Consider the following 22,132-nt stretch of genomic DNA (forward strand, 5'->3'; position numbering starts at 1 on the left):
TACAATTATTAGCGCAAGCAGCAAAGTGTCAAGTAAAAAAAATAGTCATTAAAAAAAAATAATAATAAATATATATATATATACACATACACTCCTTAAATTGTATTTCACTTTTATTACTAGTGCGAACATTACAACCTAGTTAAACAAATAACAATGTGTTGTTTTCTGTTTTAAAACCACTCTATTTCTTATTCTATCATAGTGCCTTGTTATGAACAATATAATAGCAACATATAGCTCTGCAAATTAAATACATCTGCAATGTTAAAGTACAATATTGTATTATAGTTCTAGTTAGTCTTGTATTCTATATGGGACTTCCCCTATACATTTAGTAATGCTAAAATATTGAAAGATTCCAATTCAGCATGGGCAGTGTTTACAGAGATTTACGTTTATTTAACCATATATAGAATTTGGTTTGTAGCAGCTGCCATTTAACCGGGGATTACTTGTTTATAGGACAATTATATAAAAATAACGAGTTACGTTATCAACATAAATTAGAAATCTAGGACCCATCGTTCACGGCTCGGGTACCTACGCACAAAGGCAACAATTGTATAGCACCTATGCGTAGCAAAAACAAGACAATAACATCATTTCCGCTTTTCACCGGAAGTTGAATGAAGGCGGTCACGCGTGATTTACGCAATTAAGAATGCGACAGTAGCGATGTGACGTTGGAAGTGCGACTCCTGTGGCAGACATCTTGAGTAACGAAGCTATCACGGTGATTTAAGTAAGTGATTCTTTTAGACATAAAAATGTACTTTGAGTATATTTATTTAGCGGGTTCGCTTCCTGTAGTTGGGCTTCAACGTTCGGTAATGATATGTTAGCATGATATCAATTTTCTTTCATCCAATGGTCTTCCCGAGACGCTTTGCGTTACATAGTATGGTTCAGGGAATGCAAACGCAGGGTTCCACACTTTAATAAACAGAGCTGCTCTGGGTCGGGGTGACTGTTTAATCCTTAGCATTTGTCTTACAGCTTAGTTTATCATTATAATTCTACATTGCTACGGAATATGATGGCGCTGTGTGAAACAATAAATAAAATGGGGGGGCGGTTCGGCATTGTGGGTTTGTGGGTGCAAGACACATGTGTAATATATATATATATATATATATATATATATATATATACACACACACACACACACTATGACAAAAGACACCTTTCCTCTGACTTGCATGACTTTATAACTAATCTGTAAGCAGGAGGGATCTCCTACTAGCCCCTGAGGTAGGACTTGTTAGCAGTGTTTATCACAGCCGGATCTGGAAAATTGTCATTGTGCCATCAGCTGGCTGCGGAAAGTGGATTTGCCTCATTTCTAAATAAATATATGCCGCAAAAAGTGTCTGTTTAATGTGAGGCGGTTGATAAGGATGTAGGCGTGCTAAGTGCCCGTCCCTGAGGCCAGCATTGTAGGTGCCTCCTTGCCATTATACCCGCTAGCTTAGAGATAATAAAGGGATGCTCCAGTCATCGTAAGCACTTTAATGCGCATGAGGGCTTTGTGGTTCAGTTACATTTTTGTGTTGTCCTTTTTTGTTAATGAATGGGAGAATTCTGCAGTACCCCCCCCCCATATGCCTTTGCCCCCTTTCCTCACTCCCTCTCAACTAAATGGTGCGCAGAGCGTGTGTTCGGATAAACACATCTCCCTCCATTTGATATTCTTGCCTTCAGCTGGCAGCAGCGCGGGTCCAGTGAATGCCGCTGTAGGCCTCCCGTATGCATCGAGTGTAATGGGTGCACTTTACTTCAGGAATGTCAGGTCATGGGGTGTAGGGCCAGTTGGATGTATTTCTATTATTTTTTGGTTTGTATATTAAAGTACTCTTTATATGCATTCTTATATAGTGAGGGTGTTGCGTACTAAATTGTTGCCCAATACATTGTATAAATAATCTCCGTTGCAAAGGCACACCTTGTCGTTTAATGGCTGGTGCGGTATTTTTCAGTTCACATAAAGTGGGTTTATTAAATGTATTTTAGTTTGACATTATTTGAATATTCCCGGTGCCATCTTGCACACAGGGCAGTGCGTGGGAACCATCACAAAAATCTTGTGAGATTGTATGTACAGTGCGCTACCAGAAAGATATGGGAATTCAATACATACGATGTTTCCAAACTCAGGGCACTTCTGTTTATATTCTGAGGTGTTTTGGTCAATTTAAGTGATGACAATTCTCATAGCGTGTGGGAGGGTTCATTTTTTTTTAATAGTCTTCATACTAAAGGTGGGGCTGTACACCTTCATGTGGTACTAAAAGAAAGCCCTATCTGTGGCCACATCAGAGGGTAATGGTCAAAGGGGAAATGTATTGTGAAAATATAGCAATGTTGTCGGATTTTTTATTCTAAAATATCCTTAGTAAAGATGAGGTTAAAAATGCAGGTTGAAGGGACGTTACACTATCCATTTAAGTAACTTGATAGTTTTAATATTCATCCTTTGGGGAGGAGCCAGCCTAGGACACTAGAGTGTCCATTTTCAAACATGCTATCAAGAGCACTCGTGGGATGAAAAATATTGAGAAATTATTTTCTAAAACAAATTATTTTGTATTTTTGTAGCTATGGGCTCTTCTAAGAAACACAAGGAAAAGGATCGTGACCGAGATGTTAAAACATCAAGTGGAGGAGATGACCGTCACCGTGAACACAAGAAGCACAAGCACAAAGAGCGGAGAGAGAGAGGCGAAAGCGTTCTAGAGACCGAGGCAGAGACAGATCACGCGACAGAGAAGGCAAGGCTAGGTCAAGCAAAGATGGAGAATCTCGCAGGATTAAGAAGGAGAAGTTGGATCCTGCTTACGAACAAGGTGAGTGACTGTCGTTGACCTCCAGATCTAGAGATTCTATTAAGAATTGTAGTATGCGATTTTAAAAAATTGTGTCCACAAACCGACTTTGATACTCTCGTATCTAGCAGAATTCTTGATGGGAAGGCCATTGACACTGTTGATTTTTTGCATAGGTGCTGCTCCCAAATCAGCTTCTGGGGATTCTTCTTTGACTATTGAAGAGACCAAGTAAGTATGGGGCCTTAATTGGCTGTTCCTTGGCCTGGGATCCATGAAATTCCTCTCATAGCATGGGCTAAGATGATCTGGAGCATTTATAGTAAACATGGTACAATGCTCTTGGTACCCTTTCTGATAATAGGTAAATGTTTTTTTTTTTTATCTCTCTCTCCAGTAAACTTCGTGCAAAACTTGGCTTGAAACCACTGGAGATGAATGAAACTAAAACTGGTTAGTCCTATTTTTTGTATTTCAAAATTTGGTTACATTTTAAATGTTAGTCATCCATATGCTCTGCACTGTCCTCGCAGAGCTGCTTGGCTCATTCTGCTTCCGCGAACATACATGCTATATTATTCAGCAGTTATTGTGGCATTTTCTGATAGCAGCAGGATTTATTCCTGTACTCAAACTTAGGTGAGAAGACAAAGGGGGGGGTGGTGAAATATAGTTATAGACTAGAATATACGCTTTGATAACATTAGATCACTGTAAGGCATACTGATACAGAAGAGGGCACCTCTTGTGATTACTATCTAATAGGCGGTACATGCACAGCAGACAAGTGGAAGTTTGATAAATCAAAAGGCACAATGATTCTTTCGGGAAGCTGCCCAGTCTTCCCTGAAAATAGTATTTTATGTAGCACTTAAACTGTATTCAAGCAAGACATGAAGTAAGAATATTGGTATACACAGTGAAGGGGGGGGGGGGGAGAGAAGGCTAAGTCCTGATCTATATGTGAGTCGCTGGAGTGCCCTATGGCATTTTCATGGCTTAATGTTTCTGGTATTTTATTATTCACCCACGCTCCAGTATTTCTCTTGTGGTAACAATTTGTGATGAACTACTATAATTATTTTTATCATTTTTGTTCATTGTGCAGAATGTGGCAGTAAAGAAGATCCTGTAGCTGCTGCAGTCATTAATCCACTCGCTCTCCGACATCAGCAGGAACTTAGAGAGAAATTAGCTGCCGCAAAAGAGAAGAGGCTTCTAAACCAGAAATTGGGGTAAGACCACTTTTCTCGTCTCAGTTGCTGGAACTTTTGGATATTATTTGGTTTAATTCATCAAAAGCATTATTTTCACCTTTACATCATTTTTCTGTGTCATTATTTCCAACCAACAGCAAAATCAAGTCTCTGGGAGATGACGAGCTATGGTTAGATGATACAGCCGCATGGATTGAGAAAAGTCGAAAAATTCAAATAGAAAAGGAAAAGGCTGAGAAAAGGGTGAGTGGTGCGGAGTGCAATTCTCAATGTTCTAATCTATCTTGTTGGGGAAAAAAAAATATATATATCTCTCTCTAGTTTTGTACCTTTCAACACGCCTAAAAATGTATTAGTAGCCAAGATTTTATTTATATTGTGAGAAGTCAACTTCTAAACATTTATTCTATTTAACATGTTGCATGATTATTTCTCCCCTTTCCTAGATTTTGTTTCCCCAAATTAAAATAGTCTGGTTAATCCTTTGCTGAATACCTCCAAAGGCTGAGGTTTTGTTGGACTGGTGCTTGTTTCGACTTTGCCGTTATTAATGGGGTGCTAATGTCAAATATAAACGTTTTCAAAAGTATTGTGCTGTTTTTACACAGTTGCATATTAGCCATTTTATGTCCTAGCTGTGTTATCTTTTTCCGCTATACCAGACAGTCTTAATCACTCAATCTGCCGCTTGTAGCATTGTCATAAAAATCAGCCTAGTATAATGTTGGAATGTCCTTGAAAATACCCCAGCTGACAGAAAGAAAGTCTGTTGGATCAAAGTGTAATAAAGCTGAGTTTCTTACAACACCGGGTGTTATGCTCAAAAAGAAAACATATTTTTCTATTCGACTTAACTGTTTACTGTGTGGTCTGTTGTTGGGTTTATGGTAAACAACTGTTCAATTTCTACAGGCAAAACTTCTGGCGGAAATGGATGAAGAGTTTGGAGTGTCTAATCTTGTGGAGGAAGAATTTGGGCAAAATAAGGTTTGTTGGGGTTTATTAAAAAGATGCATGAATTGATCTTTCTTCCTTATTTTGACACGTCCTGTTTGTTTTTGTTGCGCCGATAATCTGTTATGCTGTCCAGTTAATGTCTCTGTCTTCTTCCCTACAGCATTACACCTCCCAGGATCTGCAGGGGCTTACTGTAGAGCATAAGATTGAGTCGTTTAAAGAGGGGCAGACTGTTATCCTTACACTAAAAGACAAAGGTAGGATTACTGTCACTTGGAACCTGAGAAAATATTAATTGGCTTAGGGTTGGAAAACCAGCGTGGAAAATATCCCGGGTGAGCATTTTATATATAAAGCTTGAGCCTTTTTTCTATTCCAGCTATTCTGGATGAAGATGAATCTGATGTCTTAGTAAATGTCAACATGATAGACAAAGAGAAAGCAGATAAAAACGTTGAACTCAAGAAGAAGAAACCCGATTATAAACCATATGAAGAAGAGGAAAGTGTGGAAGATATGGCTATAGTAAGTGTACCATCCTATGAGTCTGACCAGTCGCTCGCCTCGGCTAGAGGATTTGCTTTGATTTTTGCTCTAACCTTGAAATCTGTCTGTTTAGTTAAAGAGCAAATCTGTACTGTCCAAATATGACGAGGAGATAGATGGGGAAAAAAAGAATCCTTTCGCTTGGAATCAGGGGGAGTTGCCGATGGATCCTGGGAAAAGGAACTGCAGAATATTCGAGAGACTCTACATAACCAGGCGCAAACCCTAGACCTGCCAAGACTAAAAATTGCATCTGAATACTACACACCCGAGGAGATGGTATGATTGTGTGCTATATATATATATCTATATATCTATATCAATTGGAAATTGGATTGTGAGCAGAATACACACTTGTGTTTGAGGGAATAGAAATATGGGTTGCACAATGGAAAAGTGAGGTTGATGCTATATGTAACTGAGCTCTGTTCATGTGAAATACTCCATGTGTCTAATTTGTGGTTGGCACTTCTACATTGTTAAATGGATGATGACCTTCCTTTTCTTACCAGGTCTCCTTTAAGAAAACAAAATGCCGGGGTAAAAAAGATTCGAAAAAAAGAAAAGGTGGTTCGGGCTGATGAAATTCTTGCATAGCTCCTAGTACCAAGGAAAGTGACTTTGGGTCCAGGTAAAAATTCAGAGCTAGTTCATGTACTCGCTAAAACATTGAATAAAAGCTTTGTTTAATTCTGCTCACTGGTGCAATGTTCGTTGTATTTCAAGATGTTTCATATTGGGGAAGTTTACTTGAGCAATTTGAATTGCTAATACTTGTGGAGGCCGTTGAAACCCTTTGAATGTATGTGCTGCAGTCTTTTTTCGGTTATGGTTTGAGTTCTTGATCTCTTTTCCAAAAGGTAGCCATGCTTAAGGGGAAATGCCATGATGCCAAAGTATCAGGAAAATTCTCAATTTTAAGCACAATTTTGCAATAACTGCCTTAGGAAGCATATTTATTTTTTATGACAGAGTTGGCTGCTTTCAGACGATGGATATCGTTCATAAATGACCAGTTCTTTTCTTGGTTAGGACCCGTGGTCGTGGACGTAGGCGCGTAGAACATTCCGATGAAGAACCAGAAGTGGAGCTACCTGCACCAGTACAACAGTCTGATGACGTTCGTGTTGACAATATGGATATCAGCGATCAAGGTGAGAACGATTTAAGACCCACACAGATGGTATTGTGCTAACATCGTGCTGTGTATAGAATAAAGGCAAGTTACAAGCAGAATGTTAAAAATGTTTCCTGTCCAGATCACACCCCTAGACCTTTTTCCTCCGTAATACTTGTGTACTCTGGCTCTTGCTTCCCCAACACTCACTGGTGGCTCTGTTTTTTTTCAAATTGCAGAAGAAATAGGAGACTCTCCTGTTTTGGAGGAAGATGAATTGGAGACAGAGTTACAGAAACAGCTAGAAAAAAGCAGGCGATTAAAACAAATCCAGCAACAGAAGGCCAGTAGTGAAAAGGTTAGCTATATTATAGCAACGCACCAAAATTTGTTTTTGTTTAGTTTATTTTCTTTATTTAATAGGGCACTTTAGTAGTCTGTTGGTCCCTCTAAGGAAGATCTGTATAGCCATATTGGACCACAAATGTGCATTCAGTTCAAGCCAGTACCTTTTCATTGTGCCGCTATAGAAAAGGATGTTGAGTCACATAAGATCCATTCTGAAGAAGAAATGTCTAAGGTGCCCAATGTTTTTGCGTTGGTCCAATAAAATGTATTGCCTTCAACTAAAGACTCTTAACATTCCACTGAAATTGTAAATATTCTATATCTTCTTAGACAGACTCAATATATTGCCTTTCTTGCTGCTTTTGATTTACAGGTTGTGTCCTTGGTGAAAAGGCTAGAGTCTCAGAGTCAAGATGAAGATGAGGATGATGACGATAAGAGAGGTTCCATTGTGTTCAATGCAACTTCAGAATTCTGCAGGACTCTTGGAGAAATACCAACATATGGCCTTGCAGGCAATAGAGAGGACCAAGAAGATTTGATGGTTTGTATTTATTGATTGAGAGGCTATTGTCTCATACCTCAAAATACCAGTGCCGCCATGAATATGTGGTTTGGTTATTTAAAATGTTTTGGTTTTTTTTTCATTTTTTTTTTATTTTTTTTTCCATTCTTTCCAGGATTTTGAGAAGGAAGAGGAGGAGTCTGGTAATGAGGGTGGAGAGTCTGATGGGGATGAGAACATTGGTTGGAGCACGGTGAATCTTGATGACGAAAAGAACCAGCAAGATGTAAGCTAGATGTTTGTTTCTGTGATGTTATTTACTTTGCCATTGTGTTCCCTTTTTATACTTTGTGTGTATATTTACAAATATACACAAATGATATATTAATGTGTCACAGGTGCTTTATGGAATTGTTTTGTAGCTTTAATAGGCAAGCAAATACTATGTTGGCTCCAAATTAAGCTGTGGGCTCCATCCCGCTCATCCATAATACGTGGCTGAGTGTGATTCAGATTAGTAGTTTGTCACAGAGAACAACAGGTTAAATACTGTATCAAGAGGTGATTGTTTCACAGTATCGACAATACTTTTACCTTGGTATTGGGGGTAACAACATTGTGTTATTTTTTTGTGAGAACTACTACTGCTTTTAATCTTTATCTTCTTAAATGTTTCCTTTTTGTGTGTACAATACAATTTTTTATTTGCTATCATTCCCTCGTTGTAGTATGTTTGCTTTGCTTGTTTTTCCCTCTTTAACTGAAATCTCAACTCCCCTGTCTTTCTTGCAGTTTTCTACCTCTTCCACTACCATTTTAGATGAAGAACCTATTGTAAACCGAGGTTTAGCTGCTGCTCTACACTTGTGCCAGAATAAAGGTGAGTTCTCCCTCTTCAAAATAAAAACAATTGGTAAAATTAAACAGTAGGCTTCAGTGTAAAAACATTTAAAAAATAAATAAATAAAATGCCCAAAAACCCTTGCTTGCCCCCAAACCAAAGTTTAAAAATCAGAAAATACTGTAACATATAATGTAGCATTCAACTCCCTTTATAGAATTAAAAACCCATGAATGTGGGGTATTCTTCTCAGGGGATGTTAAACATAAACAAGGGGTTCTTTTTATTTATTTTTGTTAGTTGGACCTAATTTGTGGAAGCAAATGTATTGTTAAAAAAAAAACTAAAAATAAAAATCCTATGAATAATGCAGTATGATGGTTTCTCCATTAAACAGGTCTATTAGAAACAACCATGCAAAAAGTAGCCCGTGTTAAGGGTCCCGTTAAGTCTCTTCCATCTGCTGTATACTGCATAGAGGACAAAATGTAAGTAATGGATCAACTTTTAACAAGTCCTCAAATCCTCTTTAAATGTGATTTTGCTGTAAAAGCAGCCATACTTAAGTTGATTATTTCTGCAGGGCCATTGATGATAAGTATAGCAGGCGAGAAGAGTACAGAGGGTTCACTCAAGAATTCAAGGAGAAGGATGGATATCGTCCTGATGTGAAGATAGAATATGTGGATGAAACAGGGCGGAAACTCTGTCCTAAGGAGGTGAATGTTTATCCGCTTATCCCTGTATTCATATTTCTTGATATTTTAGTTTAACGTTTCTATTGTTTCCCTGTTCTTGCAGGCCTTTAGGCAGTTGTCTCATCGGTTCCACGGTAAGGGATCTGGTAAAATGAAAACGGAGCGGCGGATGAAGAAGCTAGATGAGGAAGCGGTAAGTCCAGTAGTCTTTGAAGTGATGGCCTAGGCTATATATATATATATATATATATATATATATATATATATATATATATATATATATATATATATATATATATATATATAATTGGAACACAACGTGTACGGCCTGTTCATTAAACAACTCAGTGGTTTTTTTTTTGAGACTTCCCTTGGCAATGTCTGTGGCCTTCTGGGGATGGTTTTGTAGGCCTTAATATGAAGCTGGTCTTTTGTTCTGGTTGATATGAAATATTTTATTTTTCTGATCACCTCAACAGCTCCTAAAGAAAATGAGCTCTGGAGACACACCATTGGGTACTGTGGCTTTACTTCAGGAGAAGCAGAAGGCACAGAAAACTCCATATATCGTGCTCAGCGGTAGTGGGAAGAGTATGACTGCGTAAGTAGTGTTTTAATTATTGTGGGATTGATAGACCTATGTCACATTCTGGAATACTTTGCTACCGAAGTTTGTGTGTGGAGGGGGAAGTATTAACCACCCCCCGCGTTTCAGAAAAAACAGTACCAGGTATCCAAGTTTAGCCCATTATTTATTGTGGCATTGCTTTAATTTTCCTGCACATGTATCCAGAGCCGGGTTTCAGGAAATCGGTATAATAGACTATAACTGAAACCCCTTTTCACAGATCTCTGCTAAAATAACCAGGTTGTCGATTATTGCCGTAGCCAAATCATCTTCGCATCCTAAAGTTAAGCTTTTCACACGACGTGCAACATCAGGGCCAGTGTCAAGATTTAAGTGAATTATACAGCATTATTTGAAACACTTAGTGATGCCGTTGGAAACGTTTCTGCACCCTTGCCACACAGAGTAATGCTGTACAAGGCTACCTTATTGTAAAAACAATTCTTGATGTAATGTCTTTATTTCCCCCAGGAACACGCTCATTAAGTAAAGATACTGCAAGAAGTGTATACATTCTACTGAAGAAAAAAGATCAGAGTAAACATTTTTTTAAGCTTCTGTCTTGAGTACGGAGCGAGCCCTGTCTGCTGATTTATGTACATTATTCATGTGCTGTCCCCAACACCACTCTGGATACAAGACTTATGTTAACTTGGTTGTATTGTCCCCATAAACTTTGGGGCTACATCATGGACCGCAGAAATATGGGATGAAATGCATTGGGTGGTTTTTTATAATAAAGGGAGACTTCTAATTTCTGTACATTTGGGGTATGCTGGGATCCAGAAATACTCCCATTTTTTTTCTTTAATTACTTTCACAACACCTTTTTTAAATGCATAATAAAATTGTATTGTGAAATAATCTCTGGGTGTAATAATTTGTTTAGAATCCTGTGTTGAAGGTTTTTTTTTTTTTTTTTTTTTTTTGCGCTTTGGCAGCAAATAAAAATCTTCCTACCGTTCTTTACCTGCATTTAGATGTAAAGGTAAACTGTTGCAGCTTAAGTAAATTAATTTATTGAAAATTCATCTGATGACATTTTGCATTTTTCTTATATACACCTCTGCTCTCCCCCACCCCTGCCAAACACCAACCTTTTCAGGGCTTACCATACACGCTTAATATTCCACAACTTGCATTGTTACATGGAAGTGGCCCAATAACTTCTTATTAGAATAAACCTTACCCAAGCAGTCCCATTACCTTCCCAGTAACCTCCAACAATCTACTATTGTAGATTTCTATATGATAAACTTTTTAAATATATACACGATAGTAGGCCAGTCGTAAAGCTGATGAACCTCTATATCTTTTGGGTGCCTCTCTCCCCTTTTCTCTGTTCGTTCCCTCTCACCCTGTTTCTACCCCCCCCCCCCCCCCCCCAATAAAGATATACAGACAACTATGTACAGCTCCTTGCGTCTATTATTTAAGTTCAATTTAGTTTGTCAGCTGTAATGAGTCTTGGTTTGCTTACGTGGTATTTGGTTTGGGGAATCAAGGCATTAAAGCTCCGTTATTCTGGATGGGTAGCTGCTCAATAGTTCTGTGTACACAAGTTGGGTTTTTTTTATTTTTTTTTTGCAATAGTGGGGATTTTTTATTCATACATGAGGGTAGCTATTTTCACTTTCCCCACATCAATAGTGGCAGCCTCTATCTGTGAATATAGGAAAGTGTCTGCTCTGTTCTATGGGGCATGCTTATATTAAATTTATCAGATTTCTTTACATTCAAAAAAAAGCTCCTGAAATTAAATACTTGCTTTTGTAGATACTGGCAATTTTTCTCGAACGTGCACTATTAAACTTTTAAAAGGATCTTTGCAGTCAACGTTATCAGTCTCGAGCATCCAAAAGTGAAAACTTTTATTTGTAATAACCCATTACTGGCAACAGAGAAACTAAAACTGCAAAAGAAATGACCGATTACTGCTTGTGTGATGGACTACACAATGTTGAACCAACCTCATTGTTTTGCTTGCTTGGTGGATAAGCATTGTTTGACTATTTTACATAAAAAGGCTAATTTCAGACTCAAATTACTAGGGATCATTGACAGCATGAGTGTTTTAACCAGCAGATTTGAAACGAGAAGGAAAAGTTACTGCTAGCACATGTTCCTTGCTCAAAAATGGAGAAACCACAGTCCTCAATGGTGATATAGATATATATTTTAATATATCCTATCTGCTCTCTGGACTCAAGATTAAAAAAAATCTTTAAATTACTTGTTTTGAAGCAGCGATAGACAATTCCTGGCCTGTCTGCAACACTGGTGCAATCTTATCAGATCTCTCCAAACGGAAACATGAGAAGATGTCCACTTGTAGAAGAATATTGACTCAAACCAAATATGTAATTTATACTTTAATCAAAAGGTGAGATGCAAAATATGATAATCTTAAGTATTCCATTGAACATATTGCTGCAGGAGAAAAAAAAAAGCTATTCACCTGCTATGCTAATAGCTGAATACAAAAGTCAAAAAGCACCAGCAATAATTTATTATACTGTTCTATGAAGACAAATGTTATTTTAGATATGGTCTCCCTTTCATACAACATGGCTCTGTCTAATATCAACTGACGAGATTCTCTGAGTAGAAATAAAACATCCAAAAGGAGATTCTTCAGACTTAAGTGAGGTTTCCAACATAGGAGATATAGAGTCCAGATAAAACCTATATGATCCTGAACTTTGTATGTTGGACTGTCCTCCAGCGATGGTCCATCTATTGGAATGTTCTTTTGAGGCTTAAGACAAGTTCAGTCTTTCCGACTTTGTCTTGATGCTCATGGCTTTTATTCAGTTTTTCCCTCCCTCTTCATCGCTTTCTGAATCCTCGTCACTCTCGTCATCTTCGCTTTCTTCATATTGCACTCGATTTGTGTTAACGAAGAGGTCACTGTCATCCTCCGAATCTGTTTCGCTCTCGTTGGTGTGGGGCTTTTCCTCAGCAGGTACCCGTGCCTCTGCCCCCCGGTTACTGTGGTGGAAATTGGGTTAAAACAGCGGTTCACATTTATAGCTACATATTATAATTAATGTCTTCTACACAAACAAACAACCTTTTGATTTTGTATTTATAACCATGTATTTTAAATGTTGAGATGTGGGTACTTCTTTTATGGCCACTAAAGTCAGTTTGATTTGGTAATGTAGTTCATTTCATACTTGTGTGGAGGTTTTGAACTTGCCCGTTTTCTTATTTTCCACATAATCTAAACAAATTAAACTTTGTTCATACCTCTCTTTAGTCTTGTTTACAAGTTCTTTGTTCGCTTCGCTGAAACCAGATGGCCTGGGACAGACATGTGAGATAGTTATATGGACCATACACAAACCGCACACGACCGTAATAAACAAGGAATTTAACAGCACATAAGAACCATCTAATCCGCCCATTTTTTTATGTAAAGACTCAAATTATAATCAGCCCTTGGTCTTGTCTTAGACTGAAGATATGCATATCCTAGGCAAATTTAAATTACCTAACTGTATTAGCCTCTGACTTCTGCTGGCTGGCGGTTCCACATATTTACACACATATCAAGGATTGAAAGTCTGTTTCCAATCCCTGTAACTGTAGAGACATGAGAGAGGTTTCAGTGTACTATTCCCAGCACTGTGATTTAAAGAACACCTCAACCTATTCCTTTCAGTCAAAACAGCCACAGAGAAAACCCATCGTCTCTAGTTCACTCCACAAATTCAGACGTCGCAAAATTACCGTCAAAACATGACAAGCAGCTCAACCATCTCACCAGAGTCCCTCCTTCTGTAGAAGGCGTTGATGATCCTTATAGAGGATAAAAGCTATTTCTGCTTTCACTTTCTCTCCTTCGGCTATAGGGTCAACAATTAGGAAATCACCTGAAGACAGAAACATTTGCGATTTGATGTTATTGCCACTTGCAGGTGCCTGACAATCTCTGAGAAAACGGAGCACTAGTCATATGTAGAATAAGCCATAAGCCAAGCTAGACGAGACATAACTATCGATCTTTAATATACAGAAATGGATTTCTAACTACTATTGAGTGCCCAAACAATGGCAGCTATTCCAGGCATCTCCTAGGGATTTAACATAAGAGGAGTAACCTTTTTTCTTTTTTTAGAATGAAAGCTGTCACCTCGTTTGATCCAAATGTTCTTCCTGAATTTTGTTGGCATACTTGCAAGAAATTTTTCACCTTCAGCTGTCTCGACCTCATGGAGATTATTACCAGGGCTTCCCAAAACCTATAAATACAAAAAAAAACGGTTTCAACGGAAGCGGAGATCTCATTTTACACAACTGCTAATCATACAAAACCGTGAAACGCAACCCCCTACGGAAGAAAGGCATGCAAGACTTGACGTTACAATATTAAGTGTACCGTTTGCTGTTCCCTTTAAGCTTTATTTAGAATTCAGATTTAGTATCAGCTCACAATCAACATGAGATTGTGAGATGTGGTGAAGCACCACGTTAGTACAGCCCCGGTGGGTCACTTAGCACTAAAATTCTTATGTTTCTTACTCGCTTCTCATGTTAATCAATTTTACAATCACAGTTAAAGCTACGTATACGACAGATGCCTCAAATCCACAGCCATCATGTCCTAACTCTACATACAACATCAACATTCTACATTTTTGTAGAGGGACAGGTCCATGATGTTACCTTCACTATCGTCATTATCGACCGCGCAGAAGGTTAACCGGTAAGCCTTTTTCGAGGATCACAAGGGCATCTACATGTAGTAGCAGCATAAATAGCATATAGTTTTGCTTATGACAAATCTTTATCCATGTTTGCTGTGTAATAATTGTTTTTGCATCACTTAGTCATGGCTATTATTAGTTATATACAATAGGTAAGTAGATTGATTTACAGAAACAAAAAGTGACGAGTGCCCTATTGAAATGTGAGGACCAAAACCAATTTGCTTACACCCCACGCACAATGGCAGGAAGCATGGCCATGTGGGATTATTAAACAATACGGTCTTGTCTCATGTGGATACAGATGTTCATACCTGGGATCTAAATGAGCTGACCCCGAGACTCTTGAAATATTAACCCTTTAATAGCCCATCGTGAAGATTCTATGCAGTGACGCACAAAATGTGTCAACTCTAATACTGATCCTCATGGAAATCTTCACTTATTATTATTCAAAGATACCCTTAATTGCGTAACCTGCATTCAAGCAGGGTTATCAACCATACCATACTGGTAGCAAAAGCGTCAACTGGCAGTGTAGAATAGGAAGGAGTCAGCGTCAGATCGTGTTACCCTGAGATTGGGGCAAAGATAAGGTGATGTTCCAGGCTGTAGACAATGTACGAAATTACAATCTTACCCTCACTATTTGCTGATTCTCAGTAGGCTGCACATAATCACCCAGAACCTCTTTCACCACGTGCTTTCTCTTGGTGGCTTTTGACATGTTTACCGTTAATTACACTGTTACACACATGAACACGATCGGTGTAACCATAGAAACCGTAGAAAGAGCTTCATAGAATGGCTCTGGAATCACAAACCAATTGGGTCGCTGCGGGTTCAGGTCTGGTCAGCAAGTACAAAGGTCTTTCTAATCTATGATCAAGACAAAACAAAAATGATTTGCAACATCTCCAGACAAATTAATCCAAACCTTTTGATTAAACACAGCCTTTACTCAGCATTTTAAACAGCATGGAATTCAATTACTGACCTTAGAATAAAGAACTTTAAGTCTCTGTGTATGTGTATAAATATGTATGTATATATATATAGTGAACTTAATTGTGATATTTCAGATGACGACTATAAAGTGATTACATGAGGCAGAGGAGAGCGGGTGTGTTGCCTTGCAGCGTATTTCACATGCCTACAGCATGGACTACTCACACTTCCGGCTTCCTTCCTGGTGCGATTCTCCTCAGCGCCGGCTCACAAGCAGAACACAAATATAGGAACACGGTGGTTTACCGCGAGTTCAAACATTAAATTAAACAAAAGCTCAATGTCCCAGAAATAAAAACGTCATAATAACTTCGACATAGTTTAGTAGGTAGGGGAGTACAAACATGGCCGCCTTATCCGGCATTGGAGTAGTGTCATGGACGACTTGCACTTCCGGTATCCTGGAGCGTCGGAGAAAGAATCACTTCCTGTGTTTAGGGTTCCGGTGTGATTTTCGAAAGTAGGTAATACTTTCTGCTTGTGAGGCTTGTTGGCGGGAAGGAGGCGAACCTTAAAGGGGTGAGAAGTTATTAATTAATTATTATCACTAATAATAATAATTTATCTGCATTCAAAGTGTATCTGTCTGCTTGAAGGTTTCTCTTGGGCGTCGAAACGTTTAGAAAGCAAGTAAACAAACAATGAAGTACAGAACCCTGCGAGGCTTTGCGATGCATCAGCGCCTTTATTATACGCCCCAGCATTCATGTATGCATTGTTGGCGCTGATCTCTTTTAGTGCATTGGTAATAAGTGTCATTTTAAGTCCCTTTTTAATTTTAAGATCATTAAGGTTCCTAAATTACACCGATTACTAAGCAACCCCCATCACGATGGGAGATAAGCAGAGGAATACATTCTCATATGTCCCAAGTGTCCCTTTTTAGGAGGCACAGTCCTTTTTTTTTTTTTTTAGGAGCCCAAAAATGCTAGCTGGGTACAATCTATCCTGCACATAGAAAGCAAAACATCTTTCTACCACACCCTCTTCTAAGAAGTTGTTTGCTGATATCTCAAAACATTACCGAACGCAATTAGTGTGACAAAAAAATAAGCTGTAAAGTAGGACTATTACATAATAAATAAAATAATGTCTATTTTCATTTAGCGTTGAAGTATTGGGTTTGCTAAAATATGTCTAAAGCCATGGACTGTATAAAGCACGGCAAGAAAAAAAAAATATAATACTGACATAAGCAAAAAAAACTTAATACCTAATAGTGTCCTAATAATAGGACTAGAACTATGCTAATGCCTGAATGGCAGTAAATAAGTTAAAAACGCAGATCTTGCTTCACACCTATGTTTCCTAAAGTGGTTAATCTTCTCTGGAAAGCTGTTATTCTAGTAGTAGTTACATTGACTCAACCCTAGGTGTCATTCATAAGATCTGGCCTGAAAAAAGACATAGTAAAGGGGTCTTCCCTTTAAGCGGAGGGGAGGCTGAAAATAGGTAGATTAGACTTCCATTCAAATCCACTACAAAACAAAAAGCCCCACGTGCGTTTCGCTAACCGACCGATGGAGTGTTTTCATTCATGGACTTACTATTCCGTTCATGCATTAATCAAGTCAAAGATTCATTCATAAATCGATGCAAAGTATCATTTATGAGCTCTGATAGATCTGTTACTAAAGATGTTACAGGATCATTTGTTATGTTCCCACCTGAATGAATTGGCTTTGTCAATCCCTATAGTGTTTTTTTTCCCCGTGTTTTATTTAAAATTTTTATTATTATAGCCTTGGTCCCCGTGAATTTCAAACAGTCTGGATGATTATTGAGAAAAGTCTTACATGTCTGGTTTGTTAGCTATGGAAGTTCTACGTTCTCATATTCTCCTATGTAAAGGTCTTATGGATTTGCCCATATATTATTTTTGGCTCTGCCATGTTAATTAATGGACTGTGCCCAAGATGAAACAATCCGTTAAGGTTCTGATCTGATATTCAACGTGCGTAATGTTGCTTTTACAAGCTTTAAAGGGTTGTAGGTGTTAACGTTGGTAGGAGCCCTTGGTGGGAGATGCCTAGTCTGTGGCGTTAAATATAAATGCACCAAAGTGATTTCAGTCTTATTTGGCAGCACTTTACGAAGTGATGTTTCCGTTCCCAGTATCTCCCAGTGTTTACAGGCATTTGTCTGACTATAGACCCTGCGTTACCAAACGTATTTCCCTGTCTTTGCATCTTAGATGTAAGTAAAGCTCAGTACGTTCTGTGTGTAAGCCTCTTTGGTGGGCAAGCTTTAACCAACAGTTAGGAAAAACAGCGTTTGCTTATCTTTAGTAATAGATCTATCAGAGCCCTACGAATGATACTTTGCATTGATTTATGAATGGATCCGTTACTTGTTTAATGTATGAGCATTATAGTAAGGTCATTCATTACAAGACCCCACCTGGAAGGGGGGTGGGGTTTCACTGTAGGTGTGTCAACTGACAAGCAGGCTGTCCAATCCCTGTTGGGAGGAAGTGATGTATGTATATGTGGCTCCACTGAAGAAGCTTTTTGTGTTTTTGGTTTTGGGAGCTTAATCTACCTCTTAATCCTTAATCTCCCCTCCGCTTAAAGGGATGACCCCTTTACTAGGCCAGATTTTAGGGTTGCATCAATGTAACTACTACTAGTGGCTAAAGTAGTAGCTATGGGGGGGGGGATCTATCTAATAGAGTCAATAAGATACTGATACTACACAGAGTCACATCTACTACAGTGAACTCTGAACACACAGGATACTGCGGGGGGGGGGGGGGGGGGGCTGCTATTCCTTCTGATATGCCCTGGCCTTTTTTACCATCATTGATGGTGTAAGCACCTCTAGAAGGTTTTTTAATATTTATTTTTTAACCTGTTTTCCCTTGTACGCTATTTACAATGTCATTGAATAATATCAAAGTTAAAAGAACACGCACAAAACCTAGTTTATTGAAACTTTGTCATTTGTAGGAAATTGAAACACCGCAAAGATGTCGTCCACGTCACAGAAACACAGAGATTTTGTTGCTGAGCCCATGGGAGAAAAGTCTGTGCGGTGTCTAGCCGGTATTGGTGAAGCACTTGGACAAAGGCTCGAGGATAGTGGATTTGACAAGGTATTATTTTCTTGATATGTACACAGAATGCGCCACTAATTCTGGGATTGAGGCCATAATTAAATTAAGTTCTTCTTTTTAAACTAAAAAAAACTTTTTATTGTTGCTGATTATATAGAGAAAAAAAAATACCTATTGGTGCACTCATTTTGTGGATTTCTATATAATCGGCAGTAGTAGAACCTGGGCATTTATAGAATTTATTTGGCACCTGTCGGATTTTGCAGGTCTTTTAGGCCACCTTAAGCTGAGATTTACCTCTTTTTATTTTTCAGGCATATGTGGTCCTGGGTCAATTTCTGGTGTTAAAGAAGGATGAAGAGCTCTTCAAGGAATGGCTGAAGGACACCTGCTCTGCAAATGCGAAGCAGTCCCGCGATTGTTATGGTTGTTTAAAAGAATGGTGCGATGCCTTCTTGTAAAGCGGGAGTTTTTCCAGTTCTAATGCCTCCCAAACCCTGCCTTTAGAAAAAAAAACTGTTCCATTATACAGTTTCTGACCATGTGATCGGCTTAACCTTGTGTGCTCTCAATTGTTAGGCATTGGGACAAAGTCTAAAAGTGTTTTTTTTTTTTTTTTCTTTTCCTTGATTGAAAAAGTTTCGGTTGATCAAAAAAAATAGTTATAACTAGACAAATGAATCTAAACCCCACTAAAAATATTATGAATTTTGAGAATATTTTTTGTAGTATTGTTCAGTCAGTTGACTGTCTAAATGTATACCTTATTCCTGTTCAACCAATGTTTATATTCCTAAACACTGAATTTATCTTCTAAGTCTCCCCACCTTGGTCAGCGATGCCAATTTGATTTGTTCACCCCATGCGATTACAGAAATTTGTATTTAACTAGTTTTCAGTTTTAACGTATTATTCTGTCATCGTTGCCATTAACCCCCATCAGGATTAATGTAAAAACACCAGCAGCAATGATTTTAATTCATTTTAACTTTTAACATTTCTGTGGCTTGCAAGTTTAGTTCTAGAGTATGTAGAGTGTATGTACTACTTTCAGCCACATATAAGTTTTAAGCAAACTGATTGGATCTCCCATCCATTGTAATAAATAACTTTAACCAAGTCTCCTTTCCGATCTTGTCGTGCTTAAGAACAAGTCTGACGTTTTACACTAACTGTGTAAAAGAAAAGGTGGGACAGAAATAGTCCGAGCCTTTGTGTTTTTAGTAGCTCTAACACTATAAGCCTTTCAAATGAAGTAACATTTGCATGTGTTCTGAGTGTGAGTTCTCTCCCCTTTTTGGTTTTAAAATAAAAAATGATATGTATACCTCTTGTGTTCACTTGTCTATACTGCTAAGCGCAACGATTAAACATATCGTTAGCCATATGCATTATATGTAGCATATAATCTCAAGATGTCTACCTTCCTTTGCGACAATGACTACAGTTTTGTGTAATGAACACAATCAAATTATTATCAGTTATGCATTACGGAGGACCAGCTCAGCACTTCTTGCTAGAAAAACAAACCACCGTTGGCTCTTCATCATAATTAGTGGAGGTCGAGACTAACTTTAGTGAATAGAATAAAAATATATACACGTATTTGCAACTGTATATTCAACAGGTTTACACAGAAATCAGCACTGCAAGCCCAATAGAATAATAATGTTTGTATTTTATGTGATGTATTATCCCCTCATACGTGGTCTTTGCAGTCCAGACAAACATAAAACATGATTGAAATGCTTCTCACTATGATGAACTCAAAGCCAAGTATACTTTTAGAAACATCGATTAGAAGGTATGCAAAATCAAAAAGACAGAATCTGAAAATGAAGTGCAATACGTGAAATTAAGCATGCAGTATGAAAAGAATGTCATGTAATACGTAGTACTGAACAGAATATGAATCAATTCCTGGCTGGAACACACTTCTGGTACAGTACAGCTGGCTTTATCTCTTCCATTAGCTCTACGATGTAAAACAGACATTTCACCACCTAGATTAAAATGAGAAGGAAAATGTCAGAACCCAGTAGAAAAAAGAATCCAAAAATATATATCGGGCATAAAAAATGTATGCATCAGGCGTTACCAGCCGCGTGTGAGTAATGGAATAGATATCTCTACGCTGTATATATATAGTATACCGGACTTAATTCAAAATGTAGATTAGGGACACACGTATATGCACGAGGACTGCTTTTAATAAAGTATTTATTAAAACCTTTACAGTGCCTTTAAAAGGAATTGTACCTTCTGTTTGTTTCCATCGGGGATTGTACAGTCCTCATTTTCAATGTGTTCTTCTTTCAGACATCCGGTTGGTTCGAGAATCATGCTCAATTTATAATTGAACCCATTAACAACCTTTAAAGAAAGCAGACAATATGTACGTTTAAATAGCATATCCAACAATCAACTAAACGGCTCCTGCTAACTACAGAGCGTAACCGCTTGGGACCAATACGGCAGTACATGGAATCCATTAATTAAAAGATCTTCAATTTGAAGGTTATTTTTCTATTGGTTATTGTTAGTCTTGCAAATGTACTGAAGATTAAAGGGGAACGTCAACCCTACTTTTGTCCGATAGGATTATGTATGTAATATTTGACACAAAAAGTCATATTATATTATATAATACTATATTGTATTTCTATGCTGTACTTAGCAGTGATCCTCTGCGGTTTGAGAAGCTAGTTTCGGCAATGTGGAAGCCTCTTGGAGATCAGCACATGGCATCACATGTAACGCAGGGTGCAATGTAATCATGTTAATATTTATGCCGTTAATGGTGCCAAATATCCTTACAAAAGCTGCGTATTATGTGTCTGTGGGCGACAATATTCTGGCTTCACGTATGCCGCTTCTAACGTCAGCTCAGGTTAGTCTCCAAAGTGTCAGCTCTGAGAGTCTGAGGTTCGGCTAGGAAAGGCGACACACAACTGTAGCGATGTACTGTCTGTAAATCACGCTGGGAAAAAGAGGAACTAAGAGACACCCATGCAAAGAGAAAGCTAAAAGTAAATACGGGGCTACTAAATTAGAAGAAGAGCTTAAAAATATTAATGTCAAAAGAAACAAAAGAAAAAAGTATAAGGATACGGGTCAGAAACAGAATAGAACACATAGGCAGAGATAAGTTTGCAACCTTGGTGGGGCTTTGGTTAAAACCTCCTAAGACTTTTACTATATGGGTCAATAATGCAATATTTTTATAAAGATTCTCTTTCACTTTGTTTAAGCAGATAGTTTAAGGTGAAATCCAATAACGTTATGAACTTTTCCAAGTGACTGCAGGAACGAAATGAGTTCTTAAAGCTTCACAGCCCTTTCGTTTCCATAAATCCAACACAGTGCAGGTTTTCAATTCTGTTGCAATGCTACTACTTTGGGGTGGATGAAGGGCATTCATTACTCTGCAGTCATCTCAGCGCAATAAACCCTGACACCATCCCCAGCTGCGAAAGGAGCAATTTTTCCTATTTGTGTTGTAACTAGGTTGGAGCCGACAGGTCATACTAACATAGCGGTGTAACCCCGCTAGACTCCACTGTTTGTTACCTGCCTTAATGCAACACCGACCGGCCGTCTAGCGGGTTCATTGGAACATAGAATTTGATAGCAGATGAAAACCTGCCCAATTTACTACAGGTCAAAACTGCTGAC

The 22,132-nt window shown here is 38.2% G+C and overlaps 2 protein-coding genes and 1 pseudogene across 2 annotated transcripts; 2 read left to right on the forward strand and 1 right to left on the reverse strand.

Annotated features, from left to right (window-relative positions):
• The first annotated feature begins 2,600 nt into the window (after window positions 1-2,600).
• LOC149298549 (U4/U6.U5 tri-snRNP-associated protein 1-like) lies at window positions 2,601-10,172 on the forward strand (annotated as a pseudogene).
• A 2,320-nt stretch (window positions 10,173-12,492) lies between these two features.
• On the reverse strand, window positions 12,493-15,121 carry LOC149298550 (putative RNA-binding protein EIF1AD). Its single transcript, XM_089487313.1, has 5 exons — window positions 15,035-15,121; window positions 13,821-13,929; window positions 13,452-13,560; window positions 12,935-12,988; window positions 12,493-12,673 (listed from the first exon to the last, which is right to left on the reverse strand). Exons 1-5 carry the CDS (start codon window positions 15,119-15,121, stop codon window positions 12,493-12,495), a joined length of 540 nt encoding a protein of 179 aa, XP_089343439.1.
• Window positions 15,122-18,370: 3,249 nt separating this feature from the next.
• On the forward strand, window positions 18,371-18,918 carry LOC149298551 (barrier-to-autointegration factor A). Its single transcript, XM_089487423.1, has 2 exons — window positions 18,371-18,496; window positions 18,772-18,918. Exons 1-2 carry the CDS (start codon window positions 18,371-18,373, stop codon window positions 18,916-18,918), a joined length of 273 nt encoding a protein of 90 aa, XP_089343549.1.
• The last annotated feature ends 3,214 nt before the right edge of the window (window positions 18,919-22,132 follow it).

Source organism: Sceloporus occidentalis, unplaced genomic scaffold (assembly GCF_023333645.1).
Source record: "Sceloporus occidentalis isolate IW3139 unplaced genomic scaffold, rSceOcc1.0.p SCAF_32, whole genome shotgun sequence".
NCBI classification, from domain to species: Eukaryota; Metazoa; Chordata; class Lepidosauria; order Squamata; family Phrynosomatidae; genus Sceloporus; species Sceloporus occidentalis.